The 24,010-nt window shown below is 37.8% G+C and overlaps 1 protein-coding gene and 1 long non-coding RNA gene across 3 annotated transcripts in view; both read left to right on the forward strand.

Annotated features, from left to right (window-relative positions):
• Positions 1-6,505, forward strand: part of brinp1 (bone morphogenetic protein/retinoic acid inducible neural-specific 1) — a 98,686-nt gene extending 92,181 nt beyond the window's left edge. For both annotated transcript variants that reach the window (XM_077622684.1, XM_077622683.1), the window contains exon 8: positions 2,952-6,505. In XM_077622684.1, coding sequence (XP_077478810.1) covers positions 2,952-4,086 — 1,135 coding nt within the window. In that variant the 3' untranslated portion in view covers positions 4,087-6,505. The remainder of the gene's footprint in view (positions 1-2,951) is intronic.
• Positions 6,506-18,876: 12,371 nt separating this feature from the next.
• The window catches only part of LOC144090725 (uncharacterized), a 31,889-nt gene continuing 26,755 nt past the window's right edge, over positions 18,877-24,010 (forward strand). Inside the window, exons 1-2 of the long non-coding RNA XR_013305489.1 lie at positions 18,877-18,946; positions 19,406-19,496. This is a non-coding gene — a long non-coding RNA (uncharacterized LOC144090725). The remainder of the gene's footprint in view (positions 18,947-19,405; positions 19,497-24,010) is intronic.

Consider the following 24,010-nt stretch of genomic DNA (forward strand, 5'->3'; position numbering starts at 1 on the left):
CTAACTCCGGATTATATAATTTCTGCATTGTCACAATCCGCTAGCTAAATCCTTTGTTTGGTAATTTAAAAAGCTTTTTCAGTGATTTAGTCCACAATAGTAACATTTGGTATGCGAGTGTGACCTACATCACCCAAACTGAGATTTTATCATCCCTAGACGCTAGTTCCCTATTATAACTATATATATATTTGTTTTTTCATTTTATTTTAGCCTGCCTACTACCTAAAGTGAGCTGGGAACGGATGAAATGGATGTTTGTTTTTTTATATAACCTGTAGGATTAAATAAAAGTATTACTTAATAAAATGTTACTAGCAACAAAACTTACATTAATAAAATCAGAAATACACTCTGGTTGTAGTTCCTAATAACACTTTGAAATTGAATGAAATTGCAAAAATTACGCAATTTCCCTTCTTAATACAGAATGAAAATATGAAAAAAAAACGCGAAATAAAGAAAATAATGGCAGTCCTATCTTTTTTATTTAAAAATGTTATACAAATGGAAATAACTTCTATCAATTTTCTTTCCATTTCTCTCTCCCTTTTTTGCAATGGCTGTTAATAAAAATAAAACAAACAAAAAAACGAAAGACAAACTAAGTTCAAACATATAAATCAATGAATGGGAAAATTTGCTAGATCTCCATTTTGAACAAGCCCCTGCGTCCAATGTTTCTGCAAAAAACCTGGCTTGTTGCTACATCAGATATTCTTTAGAAATAATAATAGTGTTAATAAAAATAAAAAAAATATCCCAATGATTGACTTTTTGGGGTTTTGTTATTCACAACATTGGTGAGCTTGGAATAGCAAGTTTCACTCCATCTACAGTCGCTAATTGGTGGGATTCTGTGCCCCGTCATGACACATTATGCAAATAAGCTGCTTAAGAGTTTCATGCAAATGCACAGTTAGTACAAAAATACATTTACGCTTATGTGCACATTCTACCTGGCGCTTTTTATTTAGCTGTTTCAAATACATGTCAACAAGTGTGTGTTTAAAACCAGTACACGAGTGCAGGTCAAAATAAAGCGAAATTATTAACGCTTAAGGGACAATCTGTTCCAACACTCCCAGTCTATGTCAACACCAGATACCTGGCGCAACAACTGTGTGTTTTCAGCCAAAGTATTACTCGGCGCTTTATTTTATTTATTTTTTCTCTGCCCCCTAATTATAGATAAACATCCAGCCAGGGCTAGCACCACGAGACTTTGAGTCTGCCCACACCCAAAATGATAATGATGTGCACATGATTATATGAATATATTCCAAGGCAGCGCATTTTCACATCGTTGATTTTGAAGGCGCTTTGAGCTAGTGCCAAGGACTGTCTAAAAACCAAAGTAAAAACCAACAGATTAGAGAAGCAAAAGATCACAGGCCAAAACGTTATTACTATTAAAATTGGACCTGTGATATTCACATGGGATATGATGCAATTTATTGTAATCCCTCTCCTTTGATAACCTATTTAAAAACTAGTTGTGTTTTCAAAACTATAATATCCTTTCCAGGACTCCTGATGACAGATATTAATATAATAATATAATCTTATTCTGTATCATTCTTTATAACAGCCTGTATTGTATTATTTGATGTTACACACATTTATTTTCATAAATAGTGATGTAAAATTACTCTAATTGTAATTTCAGATCGTTCTGTTTCTTGAAGTGCTGCAAAAACAGAAATTCTAAAAATATATAAAATATATATAAATATATACTTCAAATTCACATATTTTGAAAATGGAATGAAGAGAACTGGAACTTTTTTAAATATATTTTTTAAAAGCAACTTATGTAGCCAGTAAACATCTTGGGTAGGGTCGATGGAAGAGTACATATTGCACAGCATCGGCACATTATTGCTTCCTATTATCAATTTAGTTGCCATCATATTTTGGTGTAACTTCCATGTTACTGATTCCATGCAACAATCGTATAAACTCAGGATTTTAGTGCTTCCTGAAAGCATTCCGATGTCACAAAGTGAACCATCTCATTGTGCTTTTATTTTCCTCCATTGGTGACACTTTGGCACCCATTCAATACAAAATTTGAGGTTTGTTAACAATGCAATTTTATCCATCACAGTTAGCATACGGGTTCATTACCATGTCACACTCACCTTGGCCAACTCTCCACTTCAGGAAAGAAAATTGGAATTAATTTCCTATAGTCAAACAAAGTTCCAATACTGTCAAGATGACAGGAAAAATGCCTGCAGGGAAGTGGAGACATGCTAAGAATAGCAAGTGATACCTTCTACCTGAGGGAAATATACCGAACTCCTCCCTCTTGTAAAAGGAAAAGAATACCCTAGTCTCTCGTCTCTTTCAGTCTACGTTTCTGCAAAAGTAGTGGTAAAACGGGCAAAATTTGTCAAGGGTATTCTTCAATTTGGCCTGGACACCAGTCACGCTTCTTTAAATATCCATTATAGAGTCGATCAATAAATAACCTTATCATTGATAGAATACACATATGAATGACAATATATTCTAATTCATCACAGCTTAAAGTTTAACTCACTGACTTCCATTGAAGGTGTTTTTTTTAAACTAAGGGTATATAACGTATGACTTGTTTTGACTAGGAGTGCGACTTGGACTGATTAATTACAATTAATTACTGTGATTAAAGGACTTCAGGCAGCTACTTTTCCCAGCTTTGAACCCTATGGCTTATAGTTCAGTACACTTTATTCATGGGTTTTTACAGGCTAATGAGCTGCATGTCTTTTGCTGTAAATACATCTGTGGCTTACACTCTAGTGCAGTTTATATATGAACAAAGTGGGCAGGTTGGCATCCACCCTCACAGTTCAGATGGATTGAACGTCCACTCGTGATCACCTCATTTCGATTCACAGCCGATGGATGCGAATAGTCAGTTAAGGAATTGAACCCATATCTTTCTTGTCTTTTCCAACAAGGTCTGTGATGCAGTGGCTCAACAGGGTCCAGTCCTTTCTCTACTGCAACGAAAACGGTTTTTGGGGAACCTTCCTGGAAAGCCAGAGGACATGCGTGTGCCACACCGGAGTCACTCTTTGCCAGCGACCTATCCCCTGTGTCATCGGGGGCAACAACAGCTGTGCCATGTGCAGCCTGGCCAACATCTCGCAGTGCGGCTCGTGCAACAAGGGCTACAAGCTTTACCGTGGCCGTTGCGAGCCTCAAAACGTGGACTCTGAGCGCAGCGAACAGTTCATCAGCTTCGAAACGGACTTGGACTTTCAGGACCTGGAACTGAAGTACCTGCTGCAGAAAATGGACTCGCGTCTGTACATCCACACGACGTTCATCAGCAACGAGATCCGCCTTGAAACATTTTTTGACCCGCGATGGCGTAAGCGCATGTCCCTGACGCTCAAAAGCAACAAAAACCGCATGGACTACCTCCACATGATTATTGGCCTGTCCATGAAGATCTGCCAGATGCGCAACAGCAGCATCGACCCGATGTTCTTCGTCTACGTCAACCCGTTCAGCGGCAGCCACTCGGAAGGTTGGAGTATGCCCTTCGGGGAGCACGGTTACCCCCGCTGGGAAAAGGTGCGACTGCAGAACTCCCAGTGCTTCAACTGGACCTTGTTGCTGGGTAATCGTTGGAAGACCTTCTTCGAGACCGTGCACATCTACCTGAGGAGCCGAGCCAAGATCCCCACTGGCCTCCGCAACGACACGGGGCCCGTTGATCTGGCGGACCCCAACAAACGGCAGATATACATCAAAATATCCGACATCCAAGTGTTTGGTTACAGCCTGCGCTTCAACGCCGACTTGCTACGCAGCGCAGTGCAACAGGTGAACCAGTCATACACGCAGGGAAGTCAATTCTACTCGTCCTCGTCCGTCATGCTCCTGTTACTTGACATACGTGATCGGATTAACCGCCTGGCCCCGCCGTCCGCGCCCGGGAAACCCCAGCTGGACCTCTTTTCCTGTATGCTGAAGCATCGACTGAAGCTAAACAACAGCGAGATGATTCGGGTCAATCACGCCTTGGACATGTACAGCACAGAGATACTAAAACAATCAGATCACCTGACTGCAAAACTGTGTTGATAGCTTCGGAACGACAACGCAAGAATGAAAAACAGGAGAAACCCCCTCCGTAAATGAATTGAACCTCGGGGGTTGACTTTTATGTCAGCTTACTTTGGCTTTTTTTCCTTTTGGACCTTTTCTGCCTTTTTGACCTGACTCACAATTTGTAATGGAAGACAAAAAGGAGAAGGCATCAATCAGAGGAAAATGATAATTGGAACTAATGCAAAAGGACTGGGCTTATAAGGACTCATACAGTATCTGTCCAAGCATGTCTACTCAAAGAACTTTAATGTCAAAGAGAGAATGAGAAGGAAAAAAAATACTTTTTTTCTATAATGGCCTTGTTTGGTAGCCTGGCAAGCCAATTTGATTTTGGCCGTGTACAAAATACATGGCAAATAAGTTTGGTCTTTGGTGGTTTCAATTGGATTTCTAGTCTGGTCTAATCTGGACCAATAAATCACAGAATGTGAGGCGAGACTTCATTACAATTGGGGAACCATTAGGACCACACAAATAAAGGGGCAGAAAAATATGTAATGAGAATGAAGTCATAATATTACAAAATTAGGTCATATATTGTAATCTGACTTGAAAAAGGAAATATGAGAATTAATTTATTCTTCTAAATTTGTATTATTAGGGAAACATATATTGTGACGTAAATATGAGATGAGAATATGTAGTATTAAGAAAAAAGTTACTATTTTAACCAATTAAAGTTATGTTTACTTAACATAGTATATATAGATTCAGTGTGGCTAAACTAGCTATATTGGGAAGCTATTTTACCTTGCTAATGGCCAATCTATGACAAAGAATTTTTAATCCTTAGAATAATAATAATTTATTCTAGCTAAAAAATTAAGGATTTTCTTATTTGTGAAACCGATTCAAATATAGAAACCCATAAGATGCTGACAATATTCATATTAACAGAGGCAGTGAAATGCTACATAAAGTACGTAGAATCTGATTTAGCTAAGAAGCCACACAATTGGACATCTACTATTTTGCACATCATAGGCACAATATTTAATAGTAATTTGCGATAATGTTATTTAATTGCCGATGTAATCGATATCAGTGCAGTACTGTCCTCGCAGTTTTTTTTAACAAAATGTATTAATACTAAAACAGCAGTTATCGTGATTTCATGTGATGATTGTTTGAGAACTACAGATTGTGGACAGAAACTGTGGTTCTTTGAGATTCAGTCTACAAATAATCGTTAGCCCTACTTCCAACATTAATTTGAAATCCAGTTCAAACCATAAAATAAATAACAACCAGACAAACTATGTATTTTTTTTTACATGCCAAAAGTCACACTGGCTTGCCGGGCTACTTTTTTGGAGCGTTGTATCTGAAACTGCCATTCTTCTATGTGGTATATAAAAAAAAAAGAGGAAAAAAAAGAAAAAGAAAGAAAGAAAAAAAAAAAGTAGTGGTTTTCCACAGAAAAAAAATGAAGCGGCCAGACCAGATATCCTTTTCTCTAACATGCAAAATGAAAATGTTTATATTCACCCTAAGGATTTAAAAACAGCCCTATAGCTTGTAACCTAGGTAACACATTTATTATAGAGTCTTTATTACTTTTCCAACCCTCAGCGAGTCGGTGAGTTATGAAGCACTCGATCATTGTTCTGACATGTAAGGCACACACAGCAGACCGGTAATGGATCGTCATGTCGAATAACAAAAAGCCAGCTGTTTATATATATAAATATACATAAACGTATATACATATACAGTGTATGTGGATGGATGTGTGTTTGTGTGTGTGTGTGTGTGTCAACGCATAACTTTTTAAATTTTGGGGGTAATTGAATGTGTCCGGTTTTTGAATTTGCAGCCTTTAACGTGTTTTTGTTTGATTCTTATTATTTATGTTCTCGTATTCTCCCAAGGCTTAAACATCGTCGTGGATTTAACAGTCAATGCTAATTTTGTACTGCTTTACGTGAAATGGGCAAACAAACAAAAAAAATGGTAAAATGTTGTAACTGCTGGTTTGTGGAGCTTTTTCTTGGGCACTGAAATGTTTGCATTTATTGTTCAGGCACATTGACGAAAAGCCATAGACACTCCGCTCTGAACTAGAATATGGGCCGTTTCATTTTCCATGTAAAAAGAGTTTTCATCTAATTTGAGATAAAAGCACAAAAAGTGTCATCTTGGCGAGTCACTGAATCTCTGATATGAAGTCTTTCTTTGCCCATGACGATGATAGATGTCCAAATGTGGCTATTGAAAACGAAATTAAACTAGTCGATGTCCAATGGATTGGATGCATTTTGCCCTCAATGGCATCCAATGAGTGAAATTGTAAAACATCAATTTTTAATTTGGAATAATTCCACTGTTTGTTTGTTTTTATGTGTGTATATACATATTTTTTGTCTGTTGTAATATTGAAGGAACAGGAATGCCAAAATTAAATACATAAATAGATTTTTTTCGAATAAAAAATAAAATAAATATTAAACAATGTTGCAAATTCAACCTTTTCTTTTCAACATATTATTATTTATTTGCGTTTATTTAATTTTGGCACGCCTGGTTCTCTATGTCCACTCTTGTCATTTTTTTTAAAGCCATCCCAAAAGACAATGTATATAATCTGGCTCATTAGACAGGGAAAGGCTGTTTTCCCTCATGTGCTTTCCTCGTGAAAACCTGTTTTCCCGGTGTCTTTATCACTCTAATTCACTTACAAATGAAACTGTCAACGGCCTAAGTCAAGAACAAGCCAATTTAGTTTATCTTACCATTAGCTGTAGCTTTTCAGTTTAATGTGACACCAAGTGTTGTGGGCAATGCAGAAACTTTTATTCCATACCTGGGTTTGCAGTTTTTAATCAGCACCAGTTAATATTTCCAGTACTTGAAGTGGAAGGATTTGCTATTTGTGGCTGAGGCAATTTAACAGGTCGGTAATGATGACATGCTGCCTATATGAGTGAAATACTCTTAATGTTCTCTTTGCAGTTCCGTCTCAACGCGTGGCTCTGCCCCTTCATTGGAATGACATTTGTACTCAACATTGGCAGGTGGGGTGGACCAAAGAAGTTTTTTAATTGGGGACACATGACGTAAAATGCCTACAACCCACATGATTGATTTAGTATTATTATTATCGTCTTGTATGATAATGACCCAATTGCAAAGTTCCATGATTCTTTCAATGGTTGACTCAAAATGAACACAATGTACAAATCTTTAAAGTTCTCCCCACCAAAAAAAAACACTTAAATTGCCACCTTATTATATATAAGTTCATTCCATTCAACTAAAAATTTTCAACATCCAGTAATAGCATGATATCGATATAGTAGAATGTGGCATAACTTCCGCAGTACAACATTGGCATGCTCGCATTTGTTGTCTTCTACATTTTGTAGTAGTTAAAGTTGACCTTTCCGACAAAGAAAGGAATTGTCTTGCCGTCGTCTTTTCTTGTTTGTTTGTGTTTTTTTGTTTTTGTTTTGTTTTGTTCATTGTGAGTCCTGGGTGCTTTTGTACTCAGAGGCGCTACTGCCGAAACTGTGCCTCAATGCTTTCCGTAAATGGACATGAAATCAGAAAGTTTTGCAAGCTTAGGCTTGTAATAGAGAGCCACCTTCCATATTCCTGTAGCTAAATAGTTCCCAGTTCTTTGGCACTAATTCATGAAATTCCTAGAAAATGCAAACATACAATTCTTGTACCTTAATTCTGTAATTAATGATATTAATATTGTATTATAAGTGCCTGTTGTCCATCCCTTTAACATGTTTAAAGCTGGAAAATGTCTCAATCAATGAAATCTCCTCTTAAGGAACTTTTGCTGTTGAAAAAAACTGCAAACCTAAAATTGTTTTCCCCAATTATAATACATTTTGAAGTGCTATCTCTTTCAAAGTATAACAAAATTATGGCAATGTTTTAGCACAACGTAACTTCAGTTCTTTTTATTTGTTTTTGTGAAGCCACTGCACACTGCAAAATCTCTAAAAAAAAATAGCAGGTTTATGGTGTATCATACATTGTGTGAAATTGTTCCTAATATGAATTCTTTTATTAGATTTAATTAGATCATCCAAAAAGAAATAAGGGGCATGTCACTTGGTATGTTTAACCCCTCAATGCCCCTTGATGCCTACATATATATATATATATATATATATATATATATATATATATATATATATATATATATATATATATATATATATATATATATACATATATATATATATATATACATATATATATATATATACATATATATATATATATATATATATATATATATATATACTTTTTTTACTTTTTATTTTTTCCTCTCCTTTTTATTTTTTTCTAATTTAGCCTTTTTCAGTTTTTATTTTTTTATGTTTCTATGTTCCTTTTTTCCTCATGAATACTATTTAGTGACAAACACATTTCAATTCTCATCTTAAGAACTGTTGGATGCCTAGCATTCTCAAAGGTACTGAACATTTTAGATGTAACTGAAGGCATCAAGGGGTTAAGGTTAGTTATATGTAGAAAACTCAAAGACTCATTCATTGGCTGCCACTGAAAGTGATAGACATCCAATCCATTTGAAGTGGGAGGGATGGCAACGATTTCACATTTGTCATCAATCCTCCCACTTCTAATGGATTGGACTTCTACTAGTGACCAACTCATTTGAATTCACTCTTCATAATGAGAGTTTAATTATATTTCAATTTCATGCCCAAACGAGAAGAGTCGGAATGTTTCCCCTATTTGCTCAGTGTTAACGGCAGTCATTTACAAATCATGCTATGTAGAGTTACTTACATTGTCCATGATGCGTCCAAAAAAAAAAAAATCTCGCACCAATTTCCTTGCCAATGTAACATTTTTGTCCTGTTCAGTTGAGGTCATTACATCAGCTTCTTTCAATGAATGTTTCATATTATACTCTATTTCTCATTAAAAAGCTATATTTAATAATAATTGGCACACTGGATTTCTTTTCAGCGTTCTTTTTGAGGCAGATTTTGTATTGCCTTCGTTATTTTTGAACCGTCAGCACTAAAGCATGCCAGGGATTCTTCTAATAGTTAAGAAAGGGGAAAGGTTTTTTTAAATTTCTCTATGGTGCAAACTCATCTGGAGAGATGAGGAAATAAGAAAAGTGCCTTAAAAGGCAACCTATTGTGTAGAAGCTTTTAAGCACTCCACTGGAGTTAAAGAAAAAGCTCCAGCCTTCTTTTTTTTCAAGCTGTACAGGTCCCATGTTGACATCCTTTTAAAACTAAATCTCCAATTCCCTTGATTGGCAAATAACGAAAACCTTTTTATTTTACAACGTTAAAAAAAAGGAGTAGAGCCTTTTTGTAATATTAATAGTTGCGGCCGATCCAGTATCAAGTCCCAATACAAGTTTAATTCAGAAATACATTTATAATAAATAAATAGTTTTTGTTCTTTAATGTATGGGTTTTTTCTATACTTATTTATTTCTAATTAATTTTCCACATTTACTTACTTTTTTATTTCATGATTTGCAAATTGTTGCTGTGTTGTTCCATATTTAATACTGTTTTTATGTTCTTATGTATTCCTCCAGGGTGGCCGAGTGGTTAGTGGGTTTTCTCCAGGTGCTCCAGTTTTTGCATGCTAAGCTAATTGAAGATGCTAAATTGCCTCCAGGTAAGAGTGTGAGCTTGAATGGTTATCTGTCTCCTTGTGCCCTGCGATTGGCTGCCTTCAGGGTGTCCCCCACCTGGTGCCCGTAGTTAGATGAAGAGTAAAGTAGTGAAGTGATGTATTTGTTTTGAAAACAGAAAGTAGGGCAATTATAGATACAATCCCTTTTGTTCAGGAATATGTGAGAATGGGGACACAAGTCAAACTTGTAAATAAACAAAGGGCATCGGTGAGGAACAATTGAGGTTAACAGTAAAGGGTGCCTTTACCTCAAAGATATTTTTATTTCATGACGCTTCTTAGTTTGGGTTTTTCTTGAAAGGAATACACACACGCCGGCTGCCAGCTCTCCTGATAATTGAAGACGCTCAACACAAACACCTTAAGGCTGTTTTTCTTTTCTAATGAATAAGTATGACAGTCACAAGAAAATCTTTTGAAACAAAAATAATGCCATTTAGCATTAAAAGTAAATTGTCTGCAAATTGTTTTGTGGAGTTAAATGACTTCCATTTTTCAATGCCGTTTCTTGGTTCATTAAAGCCACTGAAGATCGCAATATATTGATTTCTTTTGCATATAATAATGTAATCCAAACAACATGAAACAATCCGTTTCAAGATCAATGAATGGATTGAACTATTAACTTAATGCATAGAAGTCTTTCAAGTCAAAGCCTTTGTCAGAAGTATTTATATTTAATTGGATATCTACGGTCGTAGAAAAGTTTCACATAATCTGCAAGACTCCACATGTTTTGCAAAACGAAAAAAAAAGCAGGACTGCAAATTGCCACAACACGGACGCCAATTCAAAAGGTTTTGCGAAAGAAAAGCAAGAATGCACATTGGCCGAAGCACAAATTCAAATAGCCAAAGCATGAACCTCATTTGCTACAAAATGAATGCAAAAGACAACCCCGAAGTGGACTTCGGACTACAACTCCTGCCACACAAAGCATTATATACCAACATTGTAAATTTGTGAGCAAATTTCCAGGATTCACGCTTTTAAACTTTGCACATTTTCTTTCCAAGAACAAATAATATGCAACCAATTCAACACATCGCGCATACATTAAATAAAACACATTCATTCAGTATTAAATAGTATTTCATTTTTTTAAGCATGGAGCGCTCATCTTTTCTTATTTTTTACTTAACATGAAGTGTATTTCCAATAGCCTTGTGTGTCAAGAGAGATGATGTCTTTCATTTCCAGTGCTTCACCGAGAAGTGAAAGTCAACTCGGAAGGTTGTGCAGACAGCTGTGCACACACAGTGTAATGGTGTCAGGACTTTTAAGGTTATTGGATTCGCCATTGTGTGTTTTAGTTTTATGTGCCCAGCCTCGCCAGCTGTATGGGCAGATCGCATTTCAGGAGTGAAAGAAAATTGTAGGCTGACCTTAGTGGACGTTAAGATGGATCGTAATGGAACCTTTCAATTTTATTAGCGAGGAAACTTTGGAAAAGCCGTCAGCGCTTGCCCTGTCATAAAAGCTTATGTCAGATTGTCCAAAACACCAAAGTCCTTGTCATTCATTTATGTGGTGAAGTACACATGGAGTGATAAAATACAATTTATGTCACGTGGAAGTGGGATAAAACAAAATGAATGCGTCGAGATATCAAGAAATTAGACAGACTGGGTGGAACAGTGAGTTCGGTGGATATCCACTACATAAATGAGAGCAGATCAACACCGTTATAGAGTTGTCAAAGTGTCATAGTGTATAAAAGTATCGATACTATATATTCTGGTACAAGTATTGATAGAAGTATTTTTTTTTGCACCAGCACAGGTCAAAAATATCTTATGTGCCAAATCAGATTTTTTCTACAGTTAATTCCTGTATATTTTGAACGACCTAGTACTACGTTATTCATTGTGCCTTCCCACTTTTAACATGTGTTGGATAGAATTTATAACTTTATTTACATTATGTCTGACAGCCTTGGCAACCTTTTTGCAAAGCAAAGCTTTGCCTCGAAAGCCACAGGGCAGATAGACGACGGTAGTAACTGGAAAGCTATCTCTCAGAAAGTACGGCTAAGCTCCCTTGACAATATCCCTCGAACAGCTTCCGCTGGGAAATGTAGCAAGTGCCACTGCATCCATCTCTGTCACACAAACAAAGGCAGAAGTAAAGCGAAGACCTCTTTTTAAGGTTGACCTAGCAAAGCGCTTTTGTTTGTTCATTGTCCACATTTTAGCAAGATACTTCCTGGGTTGAGAAGATTGACAAAAAATGACAGAACAATGCATTTTTTATTTCTATTATTTTTCCAGGGTAGTCAGTGTACAGTATGGGACTTTTTACACCCTAGAATCTGGGCTTTTTTAGTCATCAATTAATTTAAATCAGAGGCTCCCGTTTAAGATGATAGATGTCCAATCCCTCTGAACTGGGAGGGGTTGGCAGCCCTTCCAGTTCAAATGGCCGGATGCCCGCTTATTAAGTGGTTAGTGCAGCGGCCTCACAGCTCTGGGATCCTGGGTTCAAATCCAGGTCGGTCCAACTGTGTGGAGTTTGCGTGTTCTCCCCGGGCCTGCGTGGATTTCCTCCGGGCACTCCGGTTTCCTCCCAAATTCCAAAAACATGCATGGTAGGCTGATTGGACACTCTAAATTGCCCCTAGGTATGGGTATGAGTGTGCATGGTTCTCTGTCTCCTTCACATCACAAGGATGAAAAGAGCCATAGGATTGTACTTATATCAAATTTAATGAAATCGTTTAATTCATTCATTCATTCATTCATTCATTTTCCAAACCACTTATCCTCACAGGGCTCACAAAGGGTGCTGGAGCATATCCCAGCTGATTTCAGGAACCAGACGGGGGACACCCTGAATTGTTGGCCAGCCATTCGCAGGTGCCCAGGAAGAACATGCAACCTCACACAGGAGGACCTGAGATCAAACCCAGGACCCCAGAACTGTGAGGCCGACACATTAACCACTCATCTGCTGGGTCTCCCAAAGAGGTTCGTATCCTGAATTTTCTAAGTAAAGTGCTTTTAGTTTTAATCTAATCTAACCGACAATGGGTCTCATTTTTTTGCCCTCCTTAAAAATAACATATTATTCAAAGAGGAACACCTTTATGTCCTTTACCTCCCCTTTCTTCCAAAGGACAGCGGCAGGGCGGAATAGGATTATGTGGAGGCATTCATCCGTTTACTAGTATGTGGATGGGGAAAGGAGCGAGAAGGAGGGGCGGTCAAAGACAAGAAAGTAGTTATTTCATATTGTAAAGGGTCATTGTGCTACTTTTACTAATAAGGACTTGCGTCTGTTTTAGGGACACGCTCATCCTTAGGGGTTGAGGCTAGCTCTCTCAGTGCTAAATGCCCAATTAACCTTGTGTGGCCCAGGCACATTTCCACAAGTTTGAATGATTCCCAAATGGCTAAAGGTAATTAAAGAATTTAACGGGACGGCACGCTCACCTCCGTTGCTAAAAGGTGTTCCTTTCACCTGATGCTAATCGATGATCTTGGTTTTATGATGAATGTGCAAATGCTCATGTGTACCAACTCCTCAAAGGATGTCTACTTCGCGGTTGAGGGTTCAAATCCCAATTTGGAACAAATTTGAAGCAGTAATCTCAATTTGAAACCCCACTTTCTAACAAAAGTCCTAACTTCAAACAGTGAGTTTATTTTGAAACTGATATTTGTAACCAAAATTAAGTCATTCACTGTCATTAAGCGCAATAAAAAATAACTCTTTAAAGACCAAAACACGAAATAATTTACATCAAATTATTGAAATGCTGAACAATCAAATTTATATGATAAATTTGTTTTTCTAAAGAGAAAAATAGCATTATATTGCTCATAATTCATTTATCAAATGTTATACCTTCAGCCAAGCAAGGTTGATTGGGATAGTTGCCATTGAAAGAACATGTTTCATCGCTACTGAAGAACGTCCAATCCATTTCGACGATTTCTAAATAACTTCAAATCCCCAAACTAATTTGACCCCCAAGTTTTGAAACCCTAACACTTGTTTGCTAATACTCGTAGGCAAAGTATAAAATCCTATACCTGCATCAACCCCTCTATAACCTAATTTCCTTGGTTAAAATTGTGTAGAATTCTACGTAATATACATTGGGATCAGATGAGCCATGTGCATGCAGAAGCAGTAACTTTCCAGTTCACCATGTTCGAAGAGGCCAGGTTGGCTGCCAACCCCCTTGGGAGCGCACGCCGTTTTGCCATCTGCCACCAAAATTGAGCAGGTTTAATGTGAGCCTCTTGCTGCTAGCGCCAACAGGCAGGAACCAGCACCGCTGCCAGTCCAGGAAATAATAAAATAAAACATTGCTGACGAGGCTGCGTGCGCTCAACACGAAATGTCTTATACACTGTATTTCATTTCTCAGAAATAAAATTTGCTCTATAATGCTAAATGCATAATATTCCACGCAAGCATTTCTGGACCTCATTGCATCATCGCCGAGTAAAAACTTTATTCAAAGTTCTTCTATTACAAGGTTTTCCGGACGAATTAAATGATAGGATATTGTCAGAGTATTAAAATATTTGATGTGACGGTTTGCCTCTGCATAGTTGAAACCGATGACATAATCAAACATATGTAAAACACTAGTCACGTCTTCATCATGTGACGAGTCGGAATACAAAATTGAAAGTGGGTCAGAGGAAGAAATTAGTCTTGATAAAACATGTTTCCGGGGAGATTTAACTATATAAGTTCAAAATGGAGGCAGAATCACTATAACACAACGCAAGTAAGTGAGAAAGAGCAGCTGACATGAAAGTATCCTGAGCTCCATTAAGATTGGATCTCATGCACTTACTGAATGTGAAATATCTTACACTTACAGAACTTGATACAATGCTAAATCTATCATTTATGATCCAAATGATACAAAATTTATGCATATTGCTTTTGTATTTTTTCCCTATCATGTATAACACTAGCTTTAAAAAAAGGCCAGGCTATTCAGGGTTAAATTTCACCAACTTTATACTCTGAGTTATTTCCAACTGAAAGCTGGGATCTAAAATGTGTTGGGGTATTTTTTTTCTTTACTGGGGCATCCAACTATTTTATTCATGAATGATTCAGTGCACAATTGATTATGACTTAAATGAATAGACAACAACTGCGAAAGCAGAAGATATCCCAACGGAACAATCTCTTTCAATAGGAGTACAGAATTTCTTTTTTTAAATGTGTGTGTGTGTGTGTATGAGAGGAGGAATAAAAAAGCTAGTGTTTTGAGGCAGTGGTCTGCTGGCCGCTTTTACTGCAGAAGGACATATTTTCAATGCCAGTAGTATCGTAGCTAATCAAATGCGAATATTCAAGCTTGCCCAGCCTTCTTTGTCATGCCAGTATTAGCCAACGCCAGTGTTTATGTGCATTGAAAGCCATTGATGGCAATAGATGTCCAATACATTTGAACTGGGAGGACTGCAGCGGATGGTTCATCCCCATTTCAAATTGACTGGACGTCGACTAGTGATAAACTCATTTAAATTCATAGCCAGAGGATGAAAAGAGCAACATGATGGGACAATTTGAAACCTCAAGCCTAGCTTGAAAGTCAGACTAACTCCAACCAATAGTAGAAACCTTAGTTTACACTGTATTTTTTTCCAGCCTTTTTATATTGTTCCTTCCTAACCATTGCCTAATCATTTAATCCTAAATCAACCTCTCTAGTCTATCATCCCCATCGATCGGCTCTTCTTTTTTTCATGCCCCGTCCTCGCCTCTAACCTTCTTTCGATGTGTTTTGATGTGATTCTTCACTCGTGTGTAAGTAAAAGGAAAGCACCCCAGGGGGTGGGTTCATCAAAGTGGCTGCCAAGGAGACAAAGAAGCTTGGCAGCCCCTTTGCTAGCTGCAAATGCCCTCAAAAAGGGACTTAACTGGCAATGCCACCTTTGATCAGTCCGCCATGACTTTATTCCCCACAGCGCCGCACCACTGTCAGGAGTGACGGACTGACTGATAGCCGTCCTGCAATGTGGCAATGAAAGTAACTTGCTAGGCTTGTTTGACTTTTTTGATGAAAGTTTGAAAAAGAGGAGTGTTACCCACTTTCAACGTTTGAGCTGTTCATGTTGTGTGATGAAACCGTGTTAAAAGCCAGCACTTTTTTTCCCTGTTTACATTCCCCCTTATTTTAGTTCAGCTTAGAAAACCATATCTTTCTACGTTGTTTAACTCCTCGAGGTACTGGGACGTTTCGTCGAAAAACGTTTGGTCCCCGGACGTTTGGTCCCCGGACGTTTGGTCCCCGGATGTTTGGTCCCAGGACGTTTGGTCGACTGGACGTCCGTTCGACCAAACGTCCGGTCGACCAAACGTCCGGGGACCAAACGTCTTTCGGCGAAACGTCCGGTCACGACTCCTCGATGCCTAAACTTAGATTTGACAAATATAAATTAAGATTTATAGGAATACATATGTATCTGCTATTATTATTGGAGGAAAATTACTCAATATAAAAAGTTTGGATATGCTAAAAAAATAAAAATAATTTTAAAAAGTATATATTCATTCCTTCATCTTCTGTACTGCTTATCCCTCAAAAGGATCACAGGGGGTGCTGGAGCCTATCCCTGCCAAGTATATATAATAATAAAATACATAAATAAAAATAGATATCAATTAAATTAACAAAAATAGAACTGATTCCCTTAAAATTCGCAGTCAAACTTTTGTCTTCATTGAAAAGGCTTTCTTTTAAAGAAGTTTTTGCGCTAACTGTCAATTTTCTACGAGCACCTTTTCTCCCCACTGGGATGATTTACATTTATGATAAAGCATAGTGAAGTTGACGTCTCTGTGGGGGGCGTTCAACGGCTGTTGGAAGGAGGGTCCGCACACTTTCACGCAGCGCAATCTTCGGTTTTTGATATGGCAAGGTCGAGTCACGGTCGAGGCCGCCCGCTGCCCGAGCACAAGGACGAGGGCGGCCTCGCAGAGCCGAGCCAGTGCCGCGTCAGTCAAAAAGCCCAGCCGCGTTCCCGATCGGCAACTTTTCTCTCCGTCTCATGGGCTCGCTGTAAAGGACAAGCAGGCCAAAGGATGGGAATGCTTATGTATGTCCCACCCCTCCATCTGGTGCTGCAAGCCGCTGTCAGGATGTCAGCCGGCACACCCGTAATGAAGGGTGTCATCAAGGTTACCGCCGCCTGGAATGCTGCCTGCTTCCTGCCCAGGCTCTCTTGTCATATCCACATATCCACTTTTGCTCATAACATGTGACACAAATTTCTATTTAGCAAGTGGGTTCTTCTCAAATAGTCGAGAACGCAATACCTCCACAGGTGGTCCTGCCCTTTAACCATAAGGTTTGATCTCAGGACTATTTTTTTATATTAGTTTCGATTCCCATTCAGAATCTGGAAATCTGTGGCATGCGAATGCGTCAGATCAACAAGAAATGACCCGCTGTCAATATATGAAGTAACACAGAAATGCCACTATGTAAAAAAGAAGTGACCTAATAAAGAGTAAGTTATATAGAAATGCCCCAAAATGAATAAGATCTTCAGAAATTGAACCCCGGTTAAGTTAACCATTATTTTTTCATTAATAATATTACAGTTGAGCTTTTTTGGAATTCCACAAAACAGCACTTGCCTGAAAGAGGATTAAGGACACTCCCTACATTTTTTTATTTTTTATTTTTTACTATCAGTTCAAGGTCCCTGGGAAACTGGGAAACCAATGACCTTCAACAGGACAAGCACTATAGAAAAAGGATAGATGGATTTTCAATTGTATGGAATTGACCTTCAAGATGACACAGCATAGTGTTAAACAACACACATTTCCATATAGAGTTCTGGAGGACATGACGGCCGACATTCCTATATTTTTTTCCCTATTGAGCATTAACGATTAACTGACATGCCATTGTATGAACAACCTTTCCTCCATTTTGATACGTCAAAGAGGTCATTGTGCCTGGTGGGAAGTCGGCAGACCTGAAAACCGTCAAAACCTACATCTCCTGTCTCTTAGAAAACACAGTTTACATCATCTAAAGTTCATCATAAAAATACACTCCCTAAATGTCTTACTATAAAACATTTCCCACAGAAATTCAAGGAAAATGTGAGATAAATATTCCATGTTTACAGGACTGTAACGCACTATAGGTCACTCCCCCAAAAAGTTACCCGATTAGTTTGAGCTGGATGGAGAAGAGAAGATATTAATGGAGGTCCAAGAGCTTTGTGGCAGCTAAATCCGTGGCCTAATGGACTGTATTGACCACATTAATAAAATAGGATGTCTTCCTAATGTCCTCGCCTAAGTGCATTAGATTTTGCTTTGATGACCCTCCTGTTTGTTTGTCGGAGTGGCAAGCAAATTCAATCCAAAATTGCACTTAGCTCTCGTCATAAAGTGAAGTCCGTTCGTTGCCTCCTTTATTTTTCATTGTTTGGGATCTGTTCTCTAATAGAAAATATGTGACTTAACCCTTCATATGCCTTGCCGGTACTAGACGTCCTTTCCATGTTAGGGTTTGTTTTTTGTTTGATTCATTTAATGTTTGGGCAAATTTTAAGATGATCTGGATTGAAACTGGATGGACCTTTTGTAGTCGGTACAGTCACAAAGCTCAGGCATCTCATTTTTGCAGGACAGGTTGAAACCACATGCAGCAAGTGGTTTCATATTTAATATGCAGATGTTTTTTAGTCGGGGCTCGGCTCGTGCGTCAGCCTCAGAGTTCAGGAGTCGAGGGTTCGATCCCAGGGTAGTCCTCACTGTATGGAATTTGCATGTTCTACTGAGAACATGCAAACTCCACACAGGTGGACGTGACCTGGATTTGAACCCAGGACCCCAGAGCTGTGAGGCCGACGCGCTAACCACTCTCTCCACCGGGCTGCCTAATTTGAGTATTTTTCTAAAATATAGTTTGAACAGTGAACCTTAAAAATTGGATTTGAGGAGGAATATAATTGCAATAAGATATATCCACAGTCTGAAAGCAGCTTGAGTGTATTATGATCGCCAACCGATTTCACCTGTTGTTGCTTAGGACTTGTGTTTCGACCAATCCGATGCCTCTCATGTCACACACCAGTTCCTCGTTGTCTTGTTACCGCCCTCGCTGTTCTCAGTTTTTGCTTGTTCTTTGTCAGATTGCCATCCATGCTGCATCATGTTTCTCTGGGCGTGTTTAGCAGCCCTTGTGAGTTTCTTTTGACTGTCTTTTTAATTTGCTTTATTGTTTTGGTTATATTTAGTTGTAATGAAGAGGTCAGTAATGGTTAATATGTTCTATGTTTGCATAAATTCCCCTGTTTTTGCTGTGTTTCCTAGAATTTGGGTACACCCACCCCCACCCCTCCCTACCAAACTTAACAATCATTCATTAAGAAAATAATACATTGTGTTACTATATGGAACTAATTTACATATGCATTCCTTTATTTAAAGAAAATACACATTTCTGTACTGAGTTGACTAGATGGCCATAAAAAAACAAAACAAAAATGTTCACATTAAACTAAAGTAACAACAACAAAACATAACACTACATAGCCTCGTCTGAAGTTTGGATTTAATGATTGGTATGCATTTGGATAATTTTGGTTTTGGTAGAGTAGTAGTTTTAGTTCGCAAGCTAATCTCATCCTTTATTTCACAGATAAGAAGAGCTTCCTGCCTCATTACCTTGAAGTAGACAAAGGTTTTGGGGATTTGAAATGAACTTTATCCACAACCTCCATCTACCCGAGGTATCTTAAAATCTTTTTATTTTAGCTTTTATGTCGTTGATGTGGCAAATTATACTTCACAGAGCTTTTCCACAGCTATTTACCGGTTCGTTTAGAACCGTTTGAGCTTTTCTTCAATAATCAAACTAAGGAATAAATTAGATTCTTTATAGGTGTAAAAAAACTTGCTTGAATGTTCTGTGCAGATATAAAATGCATATCTGTTGTGTTATCCACCAAGGTCTCCCTTTTCAAATGAGATGACATTTCGCATATTGGCTTAGTATTACTAGCACTTTGGGTCATGGTGGTCAGGATATTTATTTCCTTCCAAAGTTTGCCTCATTTCTTGTAGTTGTTACTGTCAGTAGAGGTGAAGATGTTATATGCAGCAGCAAAACTCATTTTTGTGACTGCATTGTAATACATTTTTATCATTTACAGCTCAAAAAGAACATTGCTACATTGGTCTGTCACTAAATCTTCTTGTTTCCGATGAGCTATTATAAAAAGCAATATCACATATGGCAATTCGTGCTACGTTTGACATATAACGTTAACTCATCGGCTGCTATTGACGGCCACTGCAGTTCAATCTGAATTGACTGGGGTGAGGACAGCAATTGTTTGAGTAAAATGTGATGACTTCATGCCAGCTATTCTAGATGAAATGGATTTGATGTCTACCACTGCAGTGAATGAGTTAAGTGCGTAAAATTCATTTGCATTTTTTTCATATAATCTGCCCATAATGCGCAATATGAACAACGCAGCAATATTTATCCTTCGGATGACGCAAACTTGGTTGCCCCAGGATCAATGTGCACATTTATTGCATGGGCAATAAACTGTCGGTTTCTGTTTTTGCAATCATTAGCCCAAACCTTCTTTTTTGGAAGCCATGCAACCGAATATGAAAGGGAATTTAGTATTACTTTCTATTTGCAATTACAATGTATTTCTTTCTTCAGATACGATTATAACCATATGTCTCCAACAATTCCACCGACCCACCTCGCAATTGTGCCTTGCCCTGCCTCGTGCCACCTAATAATTCAACCGCGACCGTGCTTTACCTCTCAGCTGGTCTGAGAATACCGCGACCTTTCATTGCAAAGCTCCCCCATGCATCAAGATCATTGGCACAGCTTAGGGATTTGTCCGAGGATCGGTCGTAGGGAAGCAGCTTGCCTAATGCTGGAACTGGAGCGATGTTTAAAAGAGCCCCGGGGGCTTGACAGCAAAGGCATTTTCTCTCAATTAGATTGATTCCAAAGCCGGTGGGCTTAACCTCCACAGAAACACAATTTGCCATCTTTGGCCGAGGATGTCTGAAGCAATCTGACACGACGTGTTTTCGGACAGTTCCACTTAGCATGCGTATACCACACATGCATATTTGCATGGAGAAAGTGAAAAATTTGATGCATTTATTTATAAGAATAAACCCCACGAGGTAAACCAGATTGTTTTGAGGATTGTCTTCCAAGCATAAACAACAAAAGCGAAACAGCAATCAGTTTTATGAGGAAAGGATGTTGGCATACAAAGTTTTTAAAGAAAAACATCTTTTCAATGTATTCCAGTCCAATTACAATCGGGTTGCAGCGAGACGTGTGCATGTGCTTCAGGGTATGTTTTTAAACAACCATAGCCTAATTTTTGGTGGAATATTTTTATAAAGTTTAACATGCAGATGTTAGTGCTATTAACTGACTAAAATGGATCTGATGAGCATGCTTGTTAGAGACAATTCTTAAAAAGCCTTTGTCAGGCAATCTCAACGGTCCAAATCAAAAGCCAAAGGCAAAACATGTGTTCCGAATACTTAAAGATTGAATATTTAAAGCAACTTTGTACATTTTATCCAGCATAAAACAGCAGCTAGGTCAATTTGAGGTTTATTTTTTTATTTGGAAAGGTAAAAAAAAATACATGTTTTTATCCAAAAACGAAATCTGGCAACCAGCTGTTCAAAAGAGTATTCCATGGTGTGTGTGTATCTGTGTGTGTGTGTTAGTGTGTAGTCACTACTTTGTAATTGAGGGCGAACAGCACAAATAGGGGGTCAATGGCTGCCATTGATGGTGATAGACGTCAATCCATTTAAACTGAGGAAAATGTAGCGAATGACTAAATGTTCATTCGCCGCCAGTCCTTTCAATTCAACTGGATTAGATTCTATTTGTGATAAGTGCATTTAAATTCACTGCATAAGGATGAAAAGAGTCGCATGATTGGACATTTATCATCGTCAACACTGAAAGAAAGACTTTTTAAAAAGTAGAATACCATCTGCTTTGATTTGAACACGGCCTTCTAAAAACTTTGAGTTGCATGTTACAAAAACGGATGTCGACAGAACCATGTCCTATTACAAGACAGGTTGGCACTAATTTCTTGTCTCTTAAAGCCGTCATTTCCAACTTATGGTTTAATAGGGGGAAAGGACTCAGACGATAAACCCTACATTACGTCAAAAGGGCAGACAAATAAATCCCTGCGATTCAGGCAGATGCGTAAAAAATGAAAGAAATGAAAGCCCCATGAAAGACCTTGATGTCACAATTGCCGTTTGAAAGGTGACAGGCCTTTTAGTAGAATTCTTTCCCTGGCTGATGCACATTGAGTGCAGCGTTGTGTGAACGCGACTGACGAACCTTGATCGCATCATCCCATTTCATAATCATGCCGAACTTACGCTAACAGTTTTCTTAAAAGTAGGCTTATGGAGAAAGTGTGCAGAACTCCCTCTACATATCTGTCAATAAAAAGCCTAAATAAAAAGTTACTCGTGTCAAAATGCAAACAGATGTGTAATTGTACTTAATAACATTAGTGACTGGCATTTAAGCGATAGATGTCCAATCAATTTGAACTGAAAGGGCTGACAGTGAATGAATGGGGAAAAAAACATTAAAAATGGGAAGTATAAGTTGTTAGTCTAGCATTATTAAAAACGTTCTGCTAACAGTATGTATGTATGTATATATGTATGTGTATATGTATTTTGTATTTATATTCAATTCAATATGTATGTATGTGTATGTGTATGTATGTTTATATGTATGTGTATGTATGTTTATATGTACGTGTATATGTATGTGTTTATATGTATGTGTATATGTATGTGTGTTTATATGTGTGTATATGTATGTATGTTTATATGTATGTTAATATGTATATATATATGTTTGTGTATATGTATATACTATGTGTGTATATGTATGTATATATATATATATATATATATATATATATATATATATATATATATATATATATATGTATAATGAGTTTGTCATTGTTGTTCTTCTTGTGAACACTAATTTTGAAATCCTAGTGCTCTGTTATTCATGAACAGATCATATTGAACAGATTTTTGTGATTCAACCACCATCAGAAAACACAAAAATACCCCGCACCCACACCAAAAATACATAAAATACATGAAATTCGAAAAGTGTCAAAAACGAAACACCATGAAAAAAGGGGAGAACCTGCAAATCTGCAATAAATGCAAACTGCAAAAAAGAGAAACCATGATAAACAGCAATTTCTTTTTTTAAAGACAAAAAATATATACATTTTGACCCTATTATGTATCTAAGATTTTTCAAAAAGTAAAATAAAAAACAAAAACCCATTATTGGACTTCTATCCTCGTTAACCTCGGAATAACCTAAAAGGTACTACTTTTAAGAAAATCTATCTAACTGCAGCAACAAAGTAGCCGCAGCCATTTATGCAGATGATATACTAATACTAGTCCTGGCCTACTTAAAATGTGTCTAATTAACACAATTTACACTTATTGCGACACACTGCTTGGAGAGTAATTGCTACATCCATTATTGCTGCATTGAGCTGACAAGGTGCATATTTCTGACGGAAATAAAATCAATGATGGTCTTAATGTGGGCTCTGTTCACGGGTACGGTCTGGAGAGAGCATTGTGTCCCAAGTCAAAACTAGCATCAATAGAAAAGAGCTTTTGCCAGCAATTTATAAGCGTTCTCCAGAATCGAATAGGGGACTCAAGATTGTTACTTACAATAGATAAGGCACCCTAATGTATTTTAAGTTCACAATGGGATGCGCATTAGGACAACCATAGAAGCTGATTTCATTGGGGTGAAAGGACATTGATGGTAATAAACCAATCGTGTGGCTCTTTTTTACGTTCGTCTCTCAATTTATTAGTTGGACTATTCTTGTTCATTTTGGGGCATCTAGATCATTTTTTTAGGCTTATGGATTCATGGTATGAGTCTCACGGCATAGGAATAAGGTACACGGTCGATTGGTCGCCGGTCTTTTGGTCGCCGGTCTTTTGGTCGCCCGGAAGGTAAGTGATAATTACCATTTAAATCGTTGCTCAAATTCCCTAAATACAAACTGTGAATTACTATTTAGTCATACTTAATGCTCTAGTAATTATAAGGCTAAAGAAAAGACCGTGACCAAAAGACCGCGACCAAAAGACGGCAACCAAAAGACCGGCGACCAATCGACCGCACACGTAGGAATAATGC

This window comes from Stigmatopora argus, chromosome 16 (assembly GCF_051989625.1).
Source record: "Stigmatopora argus isolate UIUO_Sarg chromosome 16, RoL_Sarg_1.0, whole genome shotgun sequence".
NCBI classification, from domain to species: Eukaryota; Metazoa; Chordata; class Actinopteri; order Syngnathiformes; family Syngnathidae; genus Stigmatopora; species Stigmatopora argus.